Consider the following 24,231-nt stretch of genomic DNA (forward strand, 5'->3'; position numbering starts at 1 on the left):
TGTGAAAGATATACCTTCTGTTATTTTGTTTGGCAGATTTTCCTGAAATGTCCCTTATTTCAAATACTTTCAAAAGCTTCAGACAACAGACTCGTGGGCAGGGTGTGAACAACACATTGCATCATTTTATTACTTGGAGTACCAACAACAGGCCAATCTATCTGCCCAAATTTCCAGAACTTAGAGGATTTTCAAAAGAATAAATAAAATAAAGGTGCAGAAATTGAAAGTGACCTTAATATATTGATATTTATGTCAGATTGATACCGTGCTTTTTTGGAAATTACTCTAGGTTCTCACTGACATATTCAGGTATCTTAAACTTTTAAGCATATGGGATAAGAGCTTGATTTTTCTCTCTTTCACCACAATGTTGCAATGATTTCCTTGGTGTTGTATCCATATAAAAAATTGAGAGTTAAATCTCAGTATTTCAACTGAATTGTATTCCTTATTTGCAAGATAACCACATTTCTGAGACTAGAGTTGTGTGCAGCAAATGCACATAGGACCATATAATCAACATCTAATTAGGCCCACTTCATGTTAAATTTTCTTAATGTTAACTTTCTTAGAGATACAATTTTTTCCTTTAGCCATTATAGCAGTTGAATTTTAATTACATTACCAACAAAAAGCTCATTAACGTCACGTAATTGGCAGCATTTCCAAAAAAACCTGAACTAATTGAGTATTTTCTGAAGAGTTCCCATCAAAGTATAATTTAACCATTACAAACAGCTTGGCAACTACATTTACATAAAGATGTATCTAAGGAATGTTCTCATGTGTGGAAAATCAGATTTGATATTGCCATTAACAAATGAAGGAAGCTGTTACATAGCAAATCACTTCCACATTTTAATTATTTTGGCCAAACCCCATGTTTTTGTCAAGAAAGTCAAATGAAAACCCTTGCTTTTCGACAAAAAAGCAGCAACTGGTCTCTGACTGAGAGTTTTGAAGCAACTTGCTTTGTGGGAAGTCAACACAATCTATTTCAGGTTATTTTGTACTCTCAACAGCTAATAGCAAAGATGAGATATTGTGTCAGAAAGACCATGGTTCTTATGCAGTAGACTAATTCAGAAATTTTCAAACACATCATCAAGAATTTTTTCATCTACAATGGATCTCTTGCCAATTATCTTGTTAATATTCTTATATTATGATGGGACTGGTTTAATTACTAATCAAAAGAATACAAGTATTCCAATCATTATTAGCTTCTAGCAATTTTAAAAGACTCCCTAGAATAGTTTCTCTAGAAACAAAGCAAAGAAAGCTTGCACAATCCTTTGATCCTTCCCCTCCAGTCTGGGATGAATGACACTGAGATCAATTTGAATGCTGAGGTGATAATTAGAAATTAAAAACGGGTCAATATGGCTCACATACTTTGAATACAGGTAAAAAAGCCACTGATATATAATAGTTATCATGAATGTCCTGCTTTCATGCTTAAACCCGAACACTGAGAGTTTTGCAGAATCAAGGTTTCAAATAAGAGTTGAATAAAATTTGAACTAATCATTCAGTACTCTTAATAAGTGTTAAATACTGTGTGTTCCTATCCCTGCTTGGATTCTTTACAAGAAGTTGGAAATAAATTTTGAGAAACTGGATCTTGTTAGGATGCTTGCACTGCTTCCTTTGTCCTTTCCCATTTTACAGTTCTAGTTAACAAATGCAATCATATTAATCTGACAGTGTGCACTTGCAATGAACCACCTTTTGTGGACTGCAGAATGTAAGTTTAAGCAAGTTGGCAATAGATGCACAAGACCTTTTACATTCCGATTTATTTTTTTCTGTCAAACAGATATCAAATGTGCCAAAACATTTGTTACCATAACATTTGCTAATATATAATATCAAAAGTGGATGTAAACATCAAGTTTAAAATTTCAAAGTTCCTGTGATCAATTCACCTGAAAGCTATACAACTTGGGGACTGCTATCATTTCATTGTCCCAGAGATGTCTCAGATGCCTCAGTGTGATCTGAGCAGCCTACTTATTCTGACAAAGAAAAACACTGTTTGAGGAAGTGGGTCATATGTGTGTAGAGATGTTTGCTGGAAAGGCCTGGAATTCCATGGTTCTGATCAGTATACCACTGAAAGAAAAAAACAAAAACAAAACATAAACTCCTTATGTTATGTTTTCAATTCTGCAAGAGTTAAACAATACAGAAAATGTATTTCATTGCCATACAGAAGAAAGTGGATGGCTCAAGAAAACAGAGGAACTTGATGATTCCTTAATATATTAATATTCTTGCTGGAAAAAGTTTCTAAGCCTTCTGTTACTTAAGAGTAAGCAGTACTGCCTCAGTACTTACAAGCCAGTTGTATCAAGTCAGACAAAAGAGCCTTGAGATGCTATTAGGGAGGAAATACTCTTGACCTGCTCCATGGCCTGGGCAATAGGGGTAAGAGTCTTTCTTAGGAATGAATACTGGGCTCTAAGCAACAAAATTTCAGCTAAATGTTGTTCGAATTCTATTCAAAACATCCTGCATTGCACCAGGGCCATGAACCTTGTAAATGGTGTACTGGAAATAAAACACACATATGAATTATGCTAACTCAGAAGTATCTGCCATTCCACAGTTGCTGAACCAGAATGACTACAATTGCAGACAGTATTCCAGATACTTAAGAAATAACCCAGATTTGCTAGATATCAATGAAGGAGGCAGAAAATGTGTAATACACAAAAGGGCCTACAAATCCTTGTGATCCCTTTTTGGGGAGTTCATGGCCCTGCAAAACCAGACTTGGGCAGAAGGCCAGGATGTTTGATAACTTTGGTTATTAGCCCTGGGAAAAACAGTTTGGAAGCAGAAGTTAGCATATAATTTGGAACTACATTTCCCCTGTTTATTTCTCCTTTATATTCTGCAAGCTCTTGCCTATATGTTTCTCTCTTTGCCTGGACCTGCTATCCTATATAAGTTTTTCAGAGAACTTTTTTTGCTGATTCTGGATATACTATTTGAATACCTTACACCCTTTTTGCTTGTTTCACTTCGCGCTTGTGGCAGGCAAGTTCAATTCAAGATAGAGTCTACCACAACCAGTGACAATTTGGCTCCAGAAGCCAGCTCTTTCATCTTCCTCTTTTACTAGGTATCAAAAACACTCGTAAGGAGGCTGGATTCTTATTCTTCTCCCTGGCTCATTTTAAAAGCCTCCAAGTTATTCTCGACAAGAGGAAAATCCTGCTAGCGTCCAAAGGGCAAGGGGGAAAAAAAAGAGCAGGCAAATCCTTTGAGGAAGAAATTGAGAAGTTATTTATGAAGAATAACAAATGCACTAGCAATTGCCAAATTTTGAAGCATGTTCAGTTGAACAGAGTTGTTAAAAACTCTGCCAAATATCTGATAAGCTTATTGATAAAGTTACAAACCACTTTTCAAAATAAAAATTAGTCTATTATTTACCATTGCCTGGAAATCCACCTGTGCATTAACCAGAGCTTTTGCAATTTGTGCTGAGTTCTGAAAATGTACATTATCTAAAAAATGAAAAAAGAGATTGTCTGTTGAAACATGTTAATACCACAAAAGCATAAAGTTATAGTGCATTTAGCTGTGTCCACTAATTATCAAGAGACACAGTTGACTTTAGTAAGAATGAGCAAGCATCTTATGATAGGTCATATGGAAATCTGCCAAAGATCTAAGTCCTGACCCAATCAAAGATAGATGCTTAATGTTTTTCAAACAAAGTGATTCTGGCTCTATGTTTGTTTTGCCATTTGCAAACCTCACCATCTGCTGTTCCATGGATGAGAAGATACTCTACGTTTTGGAAATTCTTTGCTCTTGCCATCACAGTTGAATTCTGTTGAGAGGAAAAAAGAACAGTTCAGCAACTTCAATTTAAACCACTCATTCACAGTGCTGAAAGGCTTTCATTACCTAGTAGAAAAACAATCAAACAGTTGAACTGACATGACAGCAATGACTTCGTATCAATCTGAGATTACAGTAGAAACCTTGTATATGGCTGTATATGTATATATATATCAGCCTCTACAGAGGGATCTGAACAAGCTGGATCAATGAGTCAAAGCAAATTGTCTGAGATTTGACACAGCAAAGTGCCAAGTCCTTCTCTTGGGATACAACCACCACATGCAGCACTAGGGGCCATGTGGAAGGGTGGTTGAAAAGATCTCTGGTGGAAAAGGACCTGTTGGTGTTGGTTGACAACAGCTGAACATGAGCCAGTGCACGCCCAGGTGGCCAAAAGGCCAGTGGCATCCTGGCCTGTACCAAAAGTAGTGTGGCCAGCAAGACCAGAGAAGTGATCATCGCCCTGTGCTGGCCACTGGTGAGGCCACACTTCTAATCCTGTGTTTAGTTCTGGGCCCCTCACTACGACAAAGACATCGAGGTGCTGGAGTGTGTCCTGAGAAGGGCAACAGAGATGGGGGAGGGCCTGGAGACTGAGTCCTGTGTGGAATGACTGAGGGTGTTTAGCATGGAGAAAAGGAGGCTCAGGAGGGAGCTTAACATTCTCTACAACTCCCTGAAAGTAGGTTGTAGCCAGCTGGGGGTCAGCCCCTTCTCCCAGGCAACAACCAACAACACCAGAGGAAATGGCCTGAAATTGTGCCAGAGGAGTTTAGACCGGATATGAGGAAAATTTTCTTCATGGGAAAGGGTTGTCAAGCATTGGAACAAGCTTCCCAGGGCAGTGGTTGAATCACCATCCGGGAAGGTATTTAAAAGACGTGTAGATGTGGCACCTGGGGACATGGTTTAGTGGCAGACTTGGCTGTGTTAGGTTAATGGCTGGACTTGATGATCTCAGAAGTCTTTTCCAAACTAAATGATTCTGTGCATCTGTGATCTGTGACTTTGGCTTCAGGACAGGAATACCTACAAATAAGTACTGTTTTTTTCTTACATCATTTGTATGTGTTATGCAAAACACTAGCAGGAGAAAGAATATTAATCTGCGCCATATTGATGATGTCTGTCCATAGAAGATCCCTGTGCAAGCTCGGCTTGCAGCAGGTAGCTCTCTGTGCTGTCAAAAATGTCTCTACACTATCAGAAACAGATTTGATATTTAGTGTCTTTTCTAAGGGCCAAGTCATACAAAGAACAGCACTAGTCACGTCATTCCCAGAATGCTCTAATTCCCGGCTACACAGACAGCTCTACCAGAGCTGTTTGGTATTGAGCATTTCTGTTCTTTGAGTTGGGATGGAAATACGTACTGAGAACACAATTCAAATCTTTAACAGGAGTCTTTCCACTAAGTTCTTTGGATGTTAATTCAGGCCTCTCTGTATCCAGGGCTGGTGTATGTGCTGCTAGAGGAAACTACAGACTTCCTATCAATGTGAAGAAAAGAATGGCAACCTGTTCCAGGTAGGGGAAGCTGCTCTGATAATTTAGTATGCTTATGATCTTACCATCAGAGAGCTAAATTTGCGTGAAGCAGTTTGCATATTACAGCTAACAGTACCAACCAAAACCTTATCAACATCAACATTTTAATCCCTCTCACTTGAGTTCTTTTCTAGGCTAATGGTTTGCACTGGCAGAACAGTCTGACTTATCCAAGTAAGAAAAGAAGGACTTCCATTTAGCATTTTTTGGATTTATACATACAAACCCACAATTAATTATGTAGACAAGAATTTCACGGCAGTAGCTTAGCTACAGCAGATCTGTACCATGAGAGCTGGTGGGCCACTTTCTTTCTTCACTGTTCCACTTATCCATGGAAGTGTGATTCAAATTTAAGGCAGGTCAGCACAGAAACAGAATTCTCACCTTGTAGTGCTCAAGATTATCAGACTTTATAGGAAGACCCATAAATCGTTCTGTGTAGATCGATGCTGAAATTAAAGAAAAAAAAGGTGTAGATAAAGAAAGTGCAGATATTTTGTGGCTTCAGTGACACATAGGAAATAAATGATGTGTAACTCTGTCTGTTCTGCTTGGTTTCCCCATAATACACCAAATTTAAGCATATTTTAAAAATCAGCTATGAAGGATAATTATTTACTGTTTCCCATCTTCAAAGAAATAGTGGTTTTATACTCATCTATAGGTTTTGTGGATAAAGATAATTAATCGATACTGCTTTACGCTGTTGAGTTGAACTCCAGAAGTCAGTTGAATGAGGCAATGAGCCAATAAAGGCGCATGGTGCAAAGATGACACAGACTAATTCTAACATCTTAAAAACAGGAGCCGAGGATTTGTATGTGTATAAACAGTAAATATGGATATGCATGTTGTCCTCTTCCTATTGAATGTATATATGCAGCAACCAGGGAGAACAGGAAAGGATACAGGCATGAACTGAAAAGGTGGCCCATTGCTGTTCAGGTCTCTGTTCAATTCCTTTTTCTAACTATAACAAAGACTGGTAACAGATCTGACAAAATAAATGTGAATAACTGAACAGTATCCATCACCAAGAAATCAGTAGAAACATCTCTCTTTGAGCTGCCTCGGTATTTGTACTTTAACTGGGAGCTGTTATGAAAATTGATGGAAAACTGACACAGCAGCTGTTACTACCAGAAAAATACTTTCTTTATGACCTTGCCTTGAAAGAGTAACTGACACATATTCAGCAGTCAAGCTGCAGGATTACAAGAATTTTATTTATTTAACGGAGTCAGGGCTTTCTGACAAAGAAGAGCTGTCATCTTTCCCTCTCAAAAGTCAGGTGATGGTCATTGTAATCATTAAGGAATTAGGATTGTCTACCTTGCCCAGTTTGATACACTGTATTAGAAAAATTTTGTTAAAAAATAGAAATGAGAATCCTCCCAGGAAAAGAAAATGAATCAATATACTCTTGTTCCCATGGTTCATTATGTATCATAAACCTGTGCTACCACTGAGAGCTAAAGATATGTACTGTGTCTCCCAGATCAGCCAAGCAAGGCGTCTGAAGATAATTTATAATAAACTAAGTACCAAAAAAATTTAAGTAGCCTATCTTTTATCAAAATCCTTTATCATTCCATGAAAACAGAAAATGTGCAATATCTGTTGTCAACACAGTGTCAAACAACCATATTGGCCTTAAGTTTTCAATAAAATAGACTTTTTCAGAATGGCTGGCATTTCTACAGTATTCTGAGCCAATTTTTCCACTCACTTCTACCAGTATAGCTACAACAAGTCCACAGAGGTCAGCTGAATTGCATTATAATGACTAAGTGGAAGATTCAGCTTGTCAATTATTGAAGAAGGAAAACCAGATGAATTTAAATAAATTTTAATAAAACAGTCACAGATATAATTCTTTTAACTATACCTTATCCCTGAATGGAATTTTCCTTTCCATCTTATAACTGTTCAGCTGTTATGAACTCTGACTCAAAATGGAGGGGGGTGGGACAGCTTCTGACAAAAGATTATGGTCCAGAATCTCATCTGTGCATCTGAAAGAGGGTTGGACAGAATTTAGAAGCTCTAGGGGCCAGTACATCCTCTGACATATTGATACTACTCAGAGACTCAAGGATGTAACATCCTGTAGTTTTGCCCCTAACACAGTTCACCCTAATGTTAGCATGATCTGTTTGCCAAAACTTATGACTCATGACTTCCTTCTGTTTCCTTCCTTCCTTAGTGGAGGTACATTTGCCTGTTTGGATCTTATAGTGTTTTCAGCAAGATTCTTTAATTGCCTCCTGAAAATTCAGCTGACATAAAGGTTGCAATGGTGCAGGTCTAATCTACTTCAACTTAAAAACTTCATTTGAATTGTAATACTGGGAAAAATTTTTATTACCTGTCTTTTATTAAGGCACTTTTGCAAAATCAGTGCTTTATGCCTGCATTCTGGAAATAATTTTGTGATCATGAGTAAAAATGTCTTAAAATATCTTGATGCCAGTGAAAACATGAAGACTATGCTTCCTGTGTCATACAAATATTTTCCCCTTTGTTTGCAAAACACCATAAATACAAGGAATGTCTGTGCTAGCAGTCAGGGAAGGAATCTTTCCCATTTAACCAAAAAACTTTCTCATAACCAAGACTTCTTAGAAAACGACCATATGCTAAGTAAATGTGTTCAAAGTGCTACATTTTACTCATTGAAAACATTCATGCCATGATTTTTTTTACACTAAGGTTCCTTTACACCATGCCAAAAGCTTAACAGGTCGGCAAGTATGACTATGTGCCTGCTTTATACACACAGGAATGCCTTGGGAATATATTCCCAGAGTTCTTTCCTCTCAATAGCTTGGAGCCTAATTCCATAAACATAAATAAAACATGTATTGCAACACAACAATACAGGGAGGGGTGGCTGAGAAATATTTAAAGGAAAACTTTTTTAATTAAAAAAATACTGTATCAAACACAATAGCCCTTCTCTTTTCCATTGCTTTTGGGAAACAACTTTGCAGTCATCAGAAATACTGACTCCTGACAGGGGTCATCTGTGGTGTCAGAAGTTGAAACGTACTGCGATTCTGTTACTGGCAGATAAATCAGTTCAGCTGTTTCTGAATTCAGTGATAATGTTTTAACAGGATTTTTAGGCAGATCACTCCTTAATAGCAGTTTATTGAGAGGGCTTTATACACTTACTGTTACAGAAGTGCATATGGAAGTATCCAGGCATACCTTCTTTGTGACAAAGTCAGCTCCAAACTGCCAGTTGCAGTCAGTTATTTTAAGCAAGAAAAACATTAAACTTAAGGTCTTAAAAGTTTTAAATCAAGGTAATTTGAATGACTTTGTGTTTCAAATTGCCAATCTCCTGCAATGATTTAATTTAAGAAGTCATTAAATGCTACGTCTTGCTTTCCAAGTCAGTATTTATGACAAGTTTCCATACCGTAATATTCCCAGCTGGAAACAGGAGCCACAGCCATTCCACATTTAAATACTCCACTGCCAGATCCAAGTGCCAAAGAAGTTACATACCCACCATAGGACTAGGAAGAAATCACAGACAGTTTAAAATTCCTGGTGAAGTATCATTCTGTTTTCTGAATCAAACTCATATAAATTAATGCCGAATTAATTAATTTGCTTTGAATTCATGAAGGACAAAGTAACAAAAGGTTGAGGTTTTCTGAAATTAATTTATTGATTTCAAATGGATCTGATGTAATTTCTTGTGAGAGAGATCAGAAAAGTTTATAGAATAATTTCTTTTTTCTACTTCTTCAATGTTTATCACAGGATACTGCTTTTATTACCACTTACAATCACAGAGAAATTTAAGTTGGTAGTGTCCTTCATGGTAATCTAATGCAATCTATAGCTCAAAACAAGGCTAACTTCAGATGTAAACGATACCCATCACAGTCACATCCATAGTACACATCCTCTCTACTCAATCTGCTTCAACAATGATCACTATTGGCATCATTTTTTTCCTAAAACCAAAAGGAAACTTTCCTTCTGGCAACTTGTATTCATTGACTCTCATCCTTTCAAGGTGCACCTCCAAGAAGAGTTATAGGTTTTTTCTTCCTTTAACAAACTACTGAGTTTTTGCTAAAGATTGGCATATTGAACCAACTCAATCATCAGTACTAATAGACTCATTTACTTCAGGAAGGAGCAATTCCTCCCAATTGCCTACCACTGTTCCTTGTATTTTCTGGCCTGATTCCTCAAACTGGGACCCAGAAAGGAAGAATAAGTTCATGGCCAGAAGTAGGGTAAAGTAATAAGTAACCCTGGACATAAGAATAGATCTGTGAAACTGAGTGAGGCCAGTTGCTGAGACAGGAAAATAATATAAATAAAAAGCCTTTGGTTTGTCTCTCCACAGGATGTGGAACTGAGGTTGGAAAAACTCATATAAAGTCTTTGCAAAATAATGGGCTTCTGTTTACCTTGGAATGGAGGAAGGGACAAAAATATGGTGTGTCATGAAAAATTCTGAAGATTACTTCAGTAGCATATGAAAGACTAAGGGAAATAAGCAGAACCATTAAATATTTTTTTTTGTACATAAGTTAAGTTAGTCCATCCTTCCTCTTGATATTCCAGCTTGAAATGATAGTGAGGGATATACTGATAGAAAGAGTAATTTAATATAATTTTTCCAACTCATTTGATTTGCTCATTTGATCTTTCAAAAATCAGTCCACAAGGCTAAAAAGCGATTAGGATTGGGCAGATAAACCTATGCACTGTAACAGGCCGAGAGATAGAGTTCGCAACACAAATTGCTTTAGTGGTTATTTAAGAGCTTTTGCTATCTTGAAGAGCTTGGTGAGTCTGAAAGCACGAGTTCATGCACACCCACCAAGCTGCAGCCTATAAATGAGGAAAGACCTTTCAACTCCTTTCGAAGTTTACCAACCAGGAAATGGTATAATAAATTGGAAAAAAATTGGAAAAAAGGACTGATGGATTTGGCAGTAGTGCCTTTATTTTAATATTATGTCCACTCCTGGGACACAATGTGTGCAAGCTCTTAGTTGGTTCTGGAAACGTTGTGGTGAAATAAAATATGATGTGATTTAAAAACGAAAATATTTTCTTGTGGCCTTAAATTACCTAATGTCACTTTAGAATTATTCACTTCTAAGTGTCTGTGTCACTTAATTTCACCATATGGTACCAAATTTATTCTGGTGTTACAGTAGTAACTGTACCAAAGTAACTTAAATATTAGTTGGTAGAAGCTTCATAGAAAGATTTTAGCAACTCTGCTCTGCTCATGTACTGTCTAAGATCAGGCAATACATCTGGCTATTAAGGTTCTGGGAGCATTACAAAGCAAAATACGTGAAAAAAGCAAAGATGAAAAACAGACTGGCTAATAATTTGGAATGACTCCCATACTGTCCAATTTTTCCACTCGGTAAAGCTGTCAATGTTGTATACCCCTCAGACCCAGATTCATCCCTAATGACCATTGCAAAGCCAGTCAAGCACACAGTGATTCAGGATGATGCAGGGGTCACATTTTCTGATGAGAGATAGTCATAGGACTTTTCTCACTATTTTAATCTCAGATCAGAAAGGACAATACTTGAATTTTGACACCAGGCCAGTAAGTCCCTAAGTTAAAAGTAAGCCAATTAAAATGTCTCAATCTGGCTTAACTTCAAGTCCAAACAATGTATTAGATATGAGCTTTTCAAAATTCCCTATTGAGCTGCCAAAGATTCCTTTTTAGGGACAATTGCATGTTTTAGTTGCAATTGCATGTATGTAAGTACCAGCAGGAACCATCCCCTTTGGCAATACCATCACACATGGGCAGAAGAAATTTTATACATATTTAAGACAGAACTAGGAAGAATGAAAAAAATTCTACTTCAGGAGTATTTAAAGATAGATATAAGAGCTCCAATCACTTACCCAGCCCCATATTGCTATTCGTTTCTCATCAATAAAGCCCATTTCTATAAATTTTCTGTGGAAAATAAAATCACAGAAATAAATGCATTATTACAAAAATTTGCTAGTACAATAAAATTAGCAAAAAATAGTTTTTCTTTCACTTTTTTCCCACATACCCCAGCAATCTGAGCAAACTGCCAATGAACATAGCATGCCTGATTTCTACAAAGCATCTATTATTCAATAAATAGGTGTTGAAAGGAAAAGGAAGAATTTTTCCTGAAAGAATAAAATATACTGAAATTAACACTTTCATCATAATTATTTTTGTTCCAGTGGATGAGGATCATTTTCATTGCTTTAGTGCCAAAGGTGCTGCGTTACCATTAACATCCAGACTTTATTGTGCAAGATACCCAACATAGTGATGTGACAGTGAGTTAATACTTTGATTTCTCAAGAGGAACCATATCAACTTCTGAGGAGATCAGGGATTCCCAGAAGAAATCAGGGTTTTTTTTATGTGCCTGGAAAGTAAAAAGTTCTTACGGCTACTTTAATAAAAAATAAAAATGAAGGAATCATCTACTAATGCTCCAAGTAGGAAATAAGCTTGAAATGTATGAAATGTGCAACCCTTCTTATGCTCTCAGGAGTCAAGCAGGTCAAAGAGAATCACAAATATTAGGTCTGCTACAAATATCCTGCATCAGAGTGTGGAGACTGTATTTCTAAAGATGTATTAGCAACAGCAAAGAAAAGAGGATGAGGCAAAAGACCACAAAGGTTTGAGAGTGACAGATAAACAGAATAGGTTCAGATACACATCAGGACACATCCGTAGCCTTATCTACTAGGACAAGCACAAGTGACTTAACACCCAAAATGACGGATACTATCTGGGTGGGACAGAGTTAGAAATGCCAAAAAATTATTCAGCTTTGTTATATTACTGTCTTAGTCCCCAGGGCTCCACCTACAGTATAAGCCCCTCCAAGAACTTCCCACTAGAGCACAGAACCTCTCTAAAAATCATGTGTCTTAAACCATGTGTTAGATCAGGAAGATGGAATGCACTACATTTAACTGAATAAAAATTTAGTCTAGGTGCTGACAGAAAATTGGGAAGTGTGAAGTCTGAGGTCATTTTTTCATGGTCTGTCTCAGCAGATTTTGCAACTGCAGAATCAGTTTAGGTTCCCTCTGATATTTTATGTCTGGGTGACAATTCAAAATAATAAAGAATCATTCTTGTGATATTTTGAAGTATGTCACTTCTCCTAAAAGTTTCAGGATAGAAAATAGAATAATGGAATAATAGAAAACCTTACATGATATTCAGCTATTCTGTTTCATTTATCACTGAAAAGGATAACGGTGCATTTATAACATTGAGGAGGAGATGAATTACCACAAAGCAGAAAGAGGAAGGAACAGATATCCTCCTTACACAACTTGTCAGTACAGGCAGTGCTCTCAAACAAACAGAGAAAGCTGTGAAAACCTGGGTTGCTACCTCCAATTTCTAGCTAAAGATACTTAGTCGAGTCTGGAGGAAATAGGCTATTTACTGTTGCACCTGGAAATCTCTCCATACTCTGATGGGCCAAATTCCACACCAAAGGCTAGGCTAAATTCCTTCCTCCCATCTCTGTGGGGTTCAAACTAACACTTCTTCAAATGCTTACTTTAGCAGTGCTACTGCATCTGTAAGATTGTAACAGACAACCTTTCTTCACAATCCTCAGCTTTCACTCTGTCCCAAAACCTCTGCAGAGGGAATTGGTTTCCCTTGGAACATTTTAAGTGTTTTTATGCAAAGGAGCAGCTGTTGGGGAACATTTATCAGGGGACCACAGGTACTTTCTGTTCTTAACTATCCTACAACAGCACGGAATGCAAGTTTGTGACTAATTGACCTCTAGAATGTTTGTGTCAGGTTCAGTTTTGCTACAAACTTCTCATTTGACCTTCAGCTAATCAGTGAAGCACGTCACTGTGGATGTCTGGCTAATCTCTATGGTCATTGAGGTAGGTTTGCCCTACAGGAAATAACTTCAGAAAAATGGATAATTAGCTTACCTCTCAGCACTGACAATTGTATTTCCTTAGGCTTAGGATTGAAGCCTCTGATGATTCTCTTGTACAATGCAAGTGGTGAGGTCTAAATGCGGACTTAGTGGTATATGGACTGAATATACCAGACAAAACCTCACTGACATCAAGCAAACACTAATATTTTATTTTTACAAGTGTTTTTGTCTTATATCCTGGAGACCTCAGCTCTTCAGAAGAAAAGGTGAGAATTTAATACTTCTTTCGCATTACCTCTTCTAGGCATGGAAATACAACAGCCATACAGGGAGATAGTCTACTTACTTGACTGCTGAGATTTGGTCCTCAACTTCATAGACTCCAAGTCTTCGATATACTGCATGCAAAATCTTGTCACCTTGATAAGCTGTCCCTCTGCCATCCACCAGAGCAACGATTATTCCCTCTTTGCTTGCAAGATAGGTTATCCAGCTAATGCTAAATGTTTCCTTTACATTCTGACTGCAAGGCCCTCCATACCTGAGGATGAAAATTCACACATTTTCCACTCATACTTACAAATTTATAAATGGTTGTTGGACACTGGACTATAACTATCGGTACTTCTAACAATTTCTCCACATATATTTTGCTACATGACCGTGGTTCAGAGAGCTCAGCAGACAAACAGTTCAACTACTATTTTCATGTATTTATGAGATTTAGATATGCTATCTAAAATCCATTTTAATCATTTAGGTCTTATTCCTAAAGCAAATAATTAGTTTCAGCTCAGACTAAGGGGTGCAGTATCAGCTGCTTGTCCTAAGGGGAATCCTTGGAAGAGCCATCCCTCTAAGATTCAATTCTTTGCTCTCTCCAAATTCCTTAGGTGTAACAGCACTTTTTGGTGCGTTTCTGAATTTGACTTCCACATGCAGTCAGTAATGCCAAAGAATAAAAGGGAAAGAAATACAGCTCCTTACACTTTTTGGCTATCCCCAGACCTCATTTGTTTCAGTAGGGAATATCATGTGCTCTTGGAGCTGCAGGCAGAACACACCCCACATAGCTGAGCAATACAGAGACACTCCTCATGAGAAGATCCTAACGCTAATTACACATTTGAGCTCAAGGACAGGACTCTTCTACTCTAACCTTCAAATATACTTAGCATTCTTGGACCTTTGGATCATCACTGGTTAATAAAAAATTATGTAAATTTATTCCACCCACTCAGCTCTCCTTTCTGAATCTTTGTTTTTTTTTTTCACCACTGCAATTTTTATTGCCTGCAATAAATTATGTCAAATGCTCTTAAAAAAGCAAGTCCACATGGCTTAGATTTTTTTTCTTCTTAAAAAATGAAACAGGCTCTTGTAATTTTCATATTAGCAGAGCTGAAATCGATACTTTCAGACTATCTCATGATAAACAGAAGCAGTAACAGAGCTAAGATCTCTGTTCTTATGATAAATCTTACATGATTTTAGCCTTTCTCTTTCTCTGAGAGCGTAATCCCTATCATGCTAAGATTAACATTAAAATCCTTATCAATCTCCACTTGGTTGAACTTCTATTCCAGAAATACAATGAAAAAACAACAACAAACAAAACAGAATTAAGTAGTTTTGCTTCATAAAATGTTGCAAATGTCCCAGGTTTTGTTAAATTAGAAAAAGTATGTTCTAACAAAACAACAGCGTTCATAGAAAAGAAGTGTTACATACACCTGAATAAGCAGAGGGTACTTCTTGGATCTATCAAACTGTGGAGGTAGAAGCATTTTGTACCACAAAGCTAGAAAAGACAAATTAAAATTAGATTCTTAATGGTTGAAATGATTCCTCTAAGCATAATCTGGAGTCTGGTGTAGCAGTATATGAACATGAATCAGCACATAGTACACAGCACATGAACTGTGAATCACAGAACTGATGCAATTAACTGTTTATATTGAGCTGTTGAAGAACAACTTTGAAGAAATAAAGTAGCCACTTTAATTTAGCTATACATTAAATTATTATTTCACAAAAGTCTAGGTTCTCAGTTTTCCCAGGTGCCTAGAAAAGCATAACTGTTGTAGGATTATCAGATGTTAGTTTTGGAAACTTGACACTGATTTATTACCATGGTAAAGTCACTACTGAAAAGAACAGTGCGTGCAAGTCAATATAATGCATAACACATGAACAGCAGTTTACATTTCACATTTTATTACCACCATATTTCATTGTTTTTACACAATATTTAAACTCTTTACCAATAGTATTAAAGATTTTAAAAAAACTTGCATTGGGAAACAAATGTATTTTAACTATTTTACTGAGAGATACCCTGAGGCATAGACAAATTAGCTGTTATTGAACAGGGCAGAACCAGGCCTCTACTTCCCAATCTGACAGGCTAACAACTTTGTTCTACAGAAAGACAGTATTTACTATAAAAAAATTAGGGCAAAATATTAAAATGGTAGGAATAAAAAGTACAATAAAGATGTGTATTTCTTACTTATACCATCCACTTCAAGCTTATTAATTTCTTCTTTTGGCAGTCTGATCTCTTGCAAAGCAGACTGCAATTCCCAGTTGTCTTCCAATACTCTGAGCTCTAAGTAAAAGAAATGCCTGAATTATTAACTGATTTATTGTTAATTTCTCTTCAGTAATTAAGATTCCTTTACTTTGTGTTATTAGAACAGAAAGGAAATCTGTGAATTTTACAAGCAGAGTAATGAAATCCACTCAGACACTTCTAATTGGGCTCGATCACATAGCTAAATGAAAGAAAAGCACTGGTATTGCAGTGCACAAATACTCGTTAGATTTTTATAGGATGTACATTTTGCAATGCAAATCACTTCACATGTTGCCTCTGAGTGTTAGAGCCCCGCATGTTATGAAGAAACAGCTTTCTCCTGCAGAGCCCTCATCCCAGTTTTGTAAAATGGTGGGAGCTAGAAATGCAAAATTTGTCACATCGCACAAAACAGAGTCCTGTATCTCCTGTATCTCCTTTCGTACTTAACAGACTAACATAAGTTTAACCTCTGAGACCCTTGGGCAGTGTGGTTAAGCACAAAGTCATCAGGGAATATCTTGTTTCTGGGTAATGCAGGAATTCAGTTTCTCAAAGGGTTATGGCAAAGCTTCACTTAACCACTGTACAATACATTCCTACACAAAGACACCAGACTTACCATCTAACTGTCCTTAGTACTGCTCACTGAGTAAACCTTTTGGGTTTTTTTCCCTTTTTTTAATCTAAACAGTACTAACATTTATTGTTTTACTTGCTTTAGACCAAATTTACAGTTACATAATTTAAAGATTACTATTTAAAATTTAGTTAATTTACAGCACAGGCTGTAGAATTATATATTATGAATCCATTGGGTCTTGTTTATGTGTTTTTCCATGAGTAGTGATGGATGAAGAATATTGTACTTAATGAAAATCTGTGACTTTTAGCTTTACTTTCAGAATGAAAAAACCTTTTAAAACTGCATGAGATTTTTCTTTTTTCCTTTACATTTCCCTCTTCCTTGTTTCTGGAAATGTTCAAAAAAAGTACAAGAAATATTCTTCTCGCAACATATATTGAGCTAGGTAGTCCTTAGGACATGCCAGAAATATAATACTGGAACTTGTTCTTTCAAGGTACTCTTGGCAAGTTTTGCAGATTCAAGTGGGGTTTTTTTATGGCTGAAAGATCATTCTGCCTTTGGATGCTCATGCAAACTCAGCTGAACCCTTTTTCATCCTTCTTCTCAAAACTCCTGAAACTTCCCCATTACCACAACTGAATTGTAGGCATCCTGGAAGGAAATTCCAAACTGCTCTATGTCAGTTTAACTGTCTCCTACTAAAATTCATGGGTGATATAGTTTCAAAATGCTGCCAACTGCAATGAAAATGGATTTACTAAAAATAGTTTTGCACCACAGAAGAGATTATGAAAGCAAGGAATTTAAGGAAAATTAATTCAAAAAAGGTAATGAAGAAGTCAAAGAAAAGCCTGAATTTGTTTTTATTCCTGAGAATAACAGCACAGCAGAGGGAGGAATGATGAAACTAGTGGTGAAAATACATTACATGAAACTGTTCTCTCCTGTAGAGAGGTTAAGAAACATGTAACTGCAGTTGGACACTTAGTTGCATTCCATGTAATTCATAGTTTGGTAAGATAGCAGGGCCCCTTTACATAAAAGGTAACAGTGAACCAGGAAGAACAGAGACCTATAACAATGGATTAAATATTAAAAAAAAAATCCATGCATGATCTGTATTTAAACCTTTAAATCTATTTAAACCTTCTTCAAGAGAAATACCAGAACACAGTGTTTCTACACCAAAATTGCAATAGACACATTAACCTATCTTTTCCATTTGCAAAAATTTTTAAGTGGCTATAAAATAAGATGTACCAACTACTTCTGGAGTCTAAATAATATTATGTTGCAATTCACTGACTTCCACATGAATCACCATGGACTAAGTTAATTTAACAATATTGCGGCATTTGTCTTCCTTATGTTTTTGTGTATCTTTTGGTCAGACAAAACTCAGTTAACAGTGGGTTATCAATGCAGGCTGAGCTGTAAGGACCATTAAAAATATCAGTCTATTTCCACTGATTACTGGGGAATGAAGGGAATGCTAAATAACTGAAGTTTATACAGGACCATGCTAGTTTTCATAACATTTCAGGAACTGAGAGCTTAAAGTTGGAGAAGAACTTCTAAGGAAAAAACAAGGGACAGAGAGAGAAGATGCACTGCAGAACAATTAACGTTTTCATAGTTAGAAAGTTCCTGCTTGGCTTGGTTGCAAACAGTCTTCACTAACAAGCTACTTAAAGAATAAGGGCTCTGAATGTTTCTTGCTGAAGATCACACTTTGTATCAATAATTACACCTTGTCTGAAGCAGTTATTTGAACTGATCATCTGAAAGAGCTTCTGCTCTTCTCTGATATCTTTACTGTTGGCTGAAGAGCAAGTCATTGATCCAAATTCTAATTAGTACAGCCCAACAGGTCAAACTGTAAACTCTAAATAGTACACTGTTGTCTTTTGTATAAGGTAGTGTTGCTTCATGAAAAAGAAAATCTCATGTTCATCCAAATGTGAAAATGAATAGTCTGGAAATCACAATAATTTTTTCTACAAAGTTTGACTCAAAATTTGGTAGACAAAGTGTTGGCCATGTTTATTTTATCTATAGTGGGTAAACAGGAAAAAAAGTGCTGGACTAAGGAACTGAGATAAAGGCATTGTGCGCTCACTCACTAGTTATTTTAATAGCAAACAAGATGAAAGGCTTCTTGATCACAATCCTAAATATTGTATTAGAAGGCCTTTATCTGGATTAGACGTAAAGGAGTATAGCAATTGCTCAGAAATAGGCAGGATACTTGCAGTACCTCTATCACCACGGTTCTCAAAAAGAGTAGAAATGGGAATCCCAGGACCTGTTTAAGAATGATAAAAAGTCAGTTTACAGTTTGAAGCTGGAATTTGGCGATGCAGTGTGTATTACATTAACATTTTGGTAACTGACAGGAGTTAAATAGCTCAAAGTCAACACACAAATCTGAATTTTCTCTGCTGTATAACTCACTAGTCCCTGCTGCAATACATAAGCTACTGTGTGCAAAGACTTGTATATATACAGGTGTTGCTTAACAAACAGAACAGAAGCAACTTTAAATCTACTAATGCTTCCTCCCTAGAGATGAAGTGACATCTAGTTAATACCTGAGATGTGATTACATAAGGTGAATGCAGAATTATCAATGTGAAACGTTCTTCTGAGAACATGTCACATTGTATTTGTGAAGGTGAGTGCCTTTCATATGGTGACGACCTTACTGACTATTTTGTGCAAGAATGATTGAAAGGTGTTGTTATTTGCTACATTTGGTTCTCTGCTCAACGGAAGTCCTAAGGAACTTTTCAGCTGATCAGTCAGTGCAGAATCAGAACAGTAAACTTTACAAGAAGTACACGAAAGGAAAACCTTGGCTACTTTCCCCCTTTTTTTTGATTGTGATGTCATTGTTTTTTGAATACAGCAGTGGATGAAACCTCAGATCACTGAAATCACCTAATTTATTACAAAAGAGTTAAGACTCCATTTAATATATGTGGTCTTGCAAGTGGTTTCAATGATCACACATCATGAACTGAATTTTTCCGAGATCAGTTATTAAAAATGGTCTCAGGTGCTACATAGCCGACATTTATGGCTGACACAGTTCTTAATAATTTCAGTTGGGAAACACAGTAAAGCAGTTTCTCAGAGCTAACTTTGATCATGTAAATTGGAAATCAGTGTATGTTTCTAAATCCTGCTCTGGCTGCAGCAAGAAAAAACATGGCTCTCATGAGCTGGATTAAAATCTTTTTAGTGACATGAAGAACATTAAAAAATGTCAATTTTTTTTTAAATTTTCAAAATCCCAAGATTTTTGTTGAAAACGTAAAAAATCCTGAAAATATCTGTATTTACTGAAACATCTTCACAAAATTTTTGAACATGGAAAGTCTTTCTGGAAATCTTTCCTGGTTATTGTGACATTTCTATGATTCATGCAACAATCATTTGGGATAATCAGTATTAACTACAGTGCTGATAAATTTGATTATATGTTTGCTCCCATGCTTTACGTACCATAACAGATCAAGGCATAATACTTAGAACGTTCACTGAATCTTGCTGTATAATACTGACATCTCTCTTTTCTTAAATTGCAAGTAATGCATTGTTTTCTCATAGGTTTACTTCCAATACTGATTCTAGAAGAAAAATAAAATAAAGCAATGGTTATTTTGCTGCAATTAACTTTACATGTGTCTGTCTCACATTCTTGAACACAGGAACTGTACTTTCAGAACAGTTAATTTAAAAATAAATGCTTGACCTTTTAATCAATTTTCCCCCAAGGGTATATTTAAATGTTAGATGTTGTTTCTCCTCAATTGTCAGATATAATCTGAGGTTAAGATTTAGTTAAAATAGCTTGTGAAATTGCACATTAAGCATCTTGAAACTAAATTGTTTTATTGACAAATTCACAGACATCTTCTACTAACCTACTATCACTAAAATAATGTTGGTAACACTTACTTGTAAATATTCCTTCTTCCTGGGTAGCCTTCAAATTCATTGCTTGAATAGAAACTGTAAATTCATTTATATGTTAATAAATAATCCATAAAGTGATGACCTATGAACCAGCATCAAGATGAAAAGCCGTCTTGGAAGTTAATTTAGACTTTTTGAGATTTCTGCATGCGATGGAAGAGTAGTTAAGCTTATGTACCTTTCATCTTAACAAATCTTTGCTCGAACTATGATTAGATGACACATAAGCCATATAAATAGGAGTTCTATCTTAATTCTCATGAGCTAATCTCTCCAATTATGTAAGCTGTTTCTATCTATACAGTAAGTTGAATGAGAGATCGTAAAAAGACAAGTTACTGCAAATTGTGTGAGGGTTACCCACATGATTAAATTAAGTGTTTTTAAACAGGTCTCTCTAAAACAGGTGGTTAGAATAAATAGAAAACTGAGGGCAATTTGCAAAGAATCTTTCATAAGTAAACCGTGTTTACACACCTATGCAGTGCCTTAGCACACAAATTTGTTGTGGATTCATTCAGATAAAAACCAAATTACACCTAACTATAATCTGATGAGTTAACAAACGGTGTTCAAATGATTGTGTTGCTTTTACTGACAAGACTCACAACCTTTTTACTTCATGCCACTTACATTGCATCATTTGTTACTCTGAAAATGTATATTGCCTCCCATTCGCCACTTGTAACTTGGATTGCATTCTCCTGTGTAGTGAGACATTTAAGTTACTGAATATTGTAGAATTATTTCAGGACAGTAGATCAATGTAGATCACTTTGCGTGACTTACCACAGAGCCATTGATGTAATGAATATGCTTATAACCATTTTTGTCACTAAAAATTTTGTAGTATGAACTGCTGTCTGATGTAAAATATGGTGCAGAAACAAAGAACTGAAACAATGGAAGAAAAAACAGTAGATGAGACATAAGACTGTCCAAGCTGTTTAGCAGATTATACTACACCTACTAAAAGTAACAAGATTATTTAGTCAGTTCAAATGGGACAAACTACTTTGCACAAGTTTGTACCTGTGATATTCAATCTCCCCATGATCACGTTACAATTTCTGTCATGTGGGATTTGTTGAACTGATAATATAGATAGCTCAAGCACCCCACAAATGTGAGCTCTCTACTTGTAAGTGGAATAATTTGTATATTCTAAATTACCTTCCTTTAGTTATTTAAAACAGACAGAGATGATTTTTAACAAATAAGTTTCTGAATAAAGCTAATGTTCATGAATGGCGCCAGACTGAATATTCTGTGGACCACAAAGTTTGGCTGTTTCACTGAACAAACACGGCATCAAAGAAATGGATATCTGAAGTTTCCCATACTATTCCACTAATTTTAAAGAACAGATTATTCCAGATTCAACTTTTACTTCCTTTCAAACCATCACTTCTTTACTAAAATTGTCAGTTAAGGTTGAGCTACTGCAACTGTAAGTTTTACTTTCTAAACATGAAGAGAGAGGAACGACATGCAAGCACTTCAAACAGCACGTTCAAACATTCCTGAGTGAATATAACTTTTGAATAATTTTAACTCAAGTTCAACTAGGACATGTGACCACATGTTAAATTCTCCTTGAGACTGTATCTGTGATTCCTAGTACTTGAAATCCCATAAAGGCAAAAGCCAGGATTTATTCACATGTGCACGTTCTTTAGCTGCAATAAAAGTCTATCATCAGAACCTCAAATGAAGTGTCAAAAAAGAGAAAAGGACCAAGTAAAATAACTAATCCTTGTAAATACGTGATTTTCACATTAAAACATCTCTTAAGGGACAGTGTACTGAAAATTGAAGCTAAGTGTTAAGTCCACTGCAGGATATTCAGGCAGGTTGAGGTTCCACATACTTGATTCTGTTAACTTCCCCTGCCTGAAAGTAAACATAAGCAACACAACATATTCACTGTTGGACTATATGTATGCAAATACTGATCTCATGCCCTTACAATTTCCTCGTAAGTTCGTTTTTACTGCAAGTTTCCAAAGGTATATGGTTGTCTAGGTTACTGGGTAGAGAAAACTTCTTTTGCTAAGAGGTAACTACAGAGAAGTATCACCTGCCATTCTAAGTGGGGCATTTTACCTCGAAGGTTCCCTGCTAGCTGAAGTTGTGCAGCACCTGGCACTAAAACTGTTCTGCATGGACAGGTTTTATTCTTAAGATACTATGATAGCCCATCTTATACCTTGCCCTAGTGTCATCAGAGGAATTTTACATCTATTCTTAGAGTCCAGGATGCTTTTAAGGATTACATTGCACTATAAATCTACCTCTTTCATTACTTTCCTCCCTTCATTAATTTCTCTCTCGACCTACTTTCCTGTCTAGTCAGTTGGTTGGGACAGAAGTAGGTTTTTAAATTTAGAAAGCAGGTAGCCAGATACTGTGTCTAGCACAGCATTAAAAGTCTCAGTCCTACAGAGTGCAACAGGTCTAAGCAGTAATGCTGTGTGACTCAGAAGGGTGCTTCATGTTTCAAAACACTGATGGGAAGGTGCAGGAAGCTGTAGCTTTTAACTGAATTAAAATAGAGCACAACAAGAAAACCTACTCCGCCTGCCCATCCTGTTTGACTCTCTTCTATGTGCTGTTGATTCTGAAAAACAAAAGCAAATGTACACTCTTTAAGAAGATTGAGTTTATGGAGATTCAAAATCTTCAAATAAATCAGTAGCCACCTGTAAAAGAGAATTTTAGAATATTTGCTATGAAGGTTCAGGGAGCTTGAGATTGAGTAAAAAATATTGCTGTATTAAGGTCATTACATTAATTAAACTATTGTTTTTTAACAGCTATCATCAGACATAAATAAAATTTAAAGCAATTACACAACTTTTTCACTGAAAACAAGAATGAACAACTACTTAATCTCATTAATTTTTGGCAAAAATCCAAGTAAAATAATATCAGTAATATTAATATTAAAAATTTGGTTTAGATTTTCAGCTGGTTTATATTTTTTTTCATTTCAGAGCTGTGATGTTGATTTAGAGCAGTGGATGATGTGACTACTAGGCATCCTGAGACTATGAATATAAATTTAGAAGATCCTAACTCCTTGTTCTTGAAGCTGATTTTGGAAAAGACTGAGCATGAATGATGCAGCTAAAGGTGCTTTTACGTTTTTACTTATCTTTTCTTGTAAAGTTTCTAGTGATAAATTAAAAAATTCTGCTTTCGATGAATGTATTTCTTTTTTTATTGTGCAAACTTTTCTTTATACTGCAGTATTTCTTCACAGTCTGAAATAAATTTAACAAATTTGCTTTCTAAGGAATACGCTTTGTATTTTTGCTTTCTAAGGAATACGCTTTGTATTTCTTATCCTCAACATAATCTCATTACTATTTAAAATCATGTGTTCTCCCTTTTAATTTAATCCCCAGAAAGTGACTTGAGCAAAAGTTGCAGGTACTTGTCCCTTAGAAGACTATTGAGTACTTTGCAAGGGCTCCACCGAGCTATTAACTCAAAAGATGAACTTTATTTCTTTTTAAGATAATAAAAATGGGATGTATTGTTTTATGTCTGCATCCTAACATTATTTTCCTTTCTTTAAATTAAGACTCAGATCTTGATGGCATAGTACATTAGAGATATACTTAACTTCTCTCATTTGAGTAGTCCCAATTTCACAAAGACATGCCTACCTTTTACTCACATGAATAGTTCCACTGCTCATATTGGTTTCTGTGGTCTATTCACATGAG

At 36.1% G+C, this 24,231-nt stretch overlaps 1 protein-coding gene across 4 annotated transcripts in view; it reads right to left on the bottom strand.

Annotated features, from left to right (window-relative positions):
- Positions 1–1,784: 1,784 nt before the first annotated feature.
- Positions 1,785–24,231, bottom strand: part of LOC121670546 (prolyl endopeptidase FAP-like) — a 37,469-nt gene continuing 15,022 nt past the window's right edge. For 2 of the 4 annotated variants that reach the window (XM_042040951.1, XM_042040952.1), the window contains exons 12-26: positions 23,073–23,117; positions 21,287–21,391; positions 21,131–21,201; positions 20,480–20,533; positions 20,024–20,148; positions 18,774–18,821; positions 15,862–15,960; positions 15,081–15,150; positions 13,696–13,890; positions 11,335–11,389; positions 8,843–8,942; positions 5,800–5,864; positions 3,778–3,850; positions 3,448–3,521; positions 1,785–2,118 (exon numbers count right to left, since the gene is read on the bottom strand). In XM_042040951.1, the coding sequence (XP_041896885.1) occupies positions 2,017–2,118; positions 3,448–3,521; positions 3,778–3,850; positions 5,800–5,864; positions 8,843–8,942; positions 11,335–11,389; positions 13,696–13,890; positions 15,081–15,150; positions 15,862–15,960; positions 18,774–18,821; positions 20,024–20,148; positions 20,480–20,533; positions 21,131–21,201; positions 21,287–21,391; positions 23,073–23,117 (1,281 nt within the window). In that variant the 3' untranslated portion in view covers positions 1,785–2,016. The remainder of the gene's footprint in view (positions 2,119–3,447; positions 3,522–3,777; positions 3,851–5,799; positions 5,865–8,842; positions 8,943–11,334; positions 11,390–13,695; positions 13,891–15,080; positions 15,151–15,861; positions 15,961–18,773; positions 18,822–20,023; positions 20,149–20,479; positions 20,534–21,130; positions 21,202–21,286; positions 21,392–23,072; positions 23,118–24,231) is intronic. The other 2 variants (XM_042040953.1, XM_042040954.1) reach the window with 2 other exon arrangements.

Source organism: Corvus kubaryi, unplaced genomic scaffold (genome assembly GCF_017639235.1).
Source record: "Corvus kubaryi isolate FWS band 111438036 unplaced genomic scaffold, C.kubaryi_AGA036_p1.0 37396, whole genome shotgun sequence".
Taxonomy (NCBI): Eukaryota; Metazoa; Chordata; class Aves; order Passeriformes; family Corvidae; genus Corvus; species Corvus kubaryi.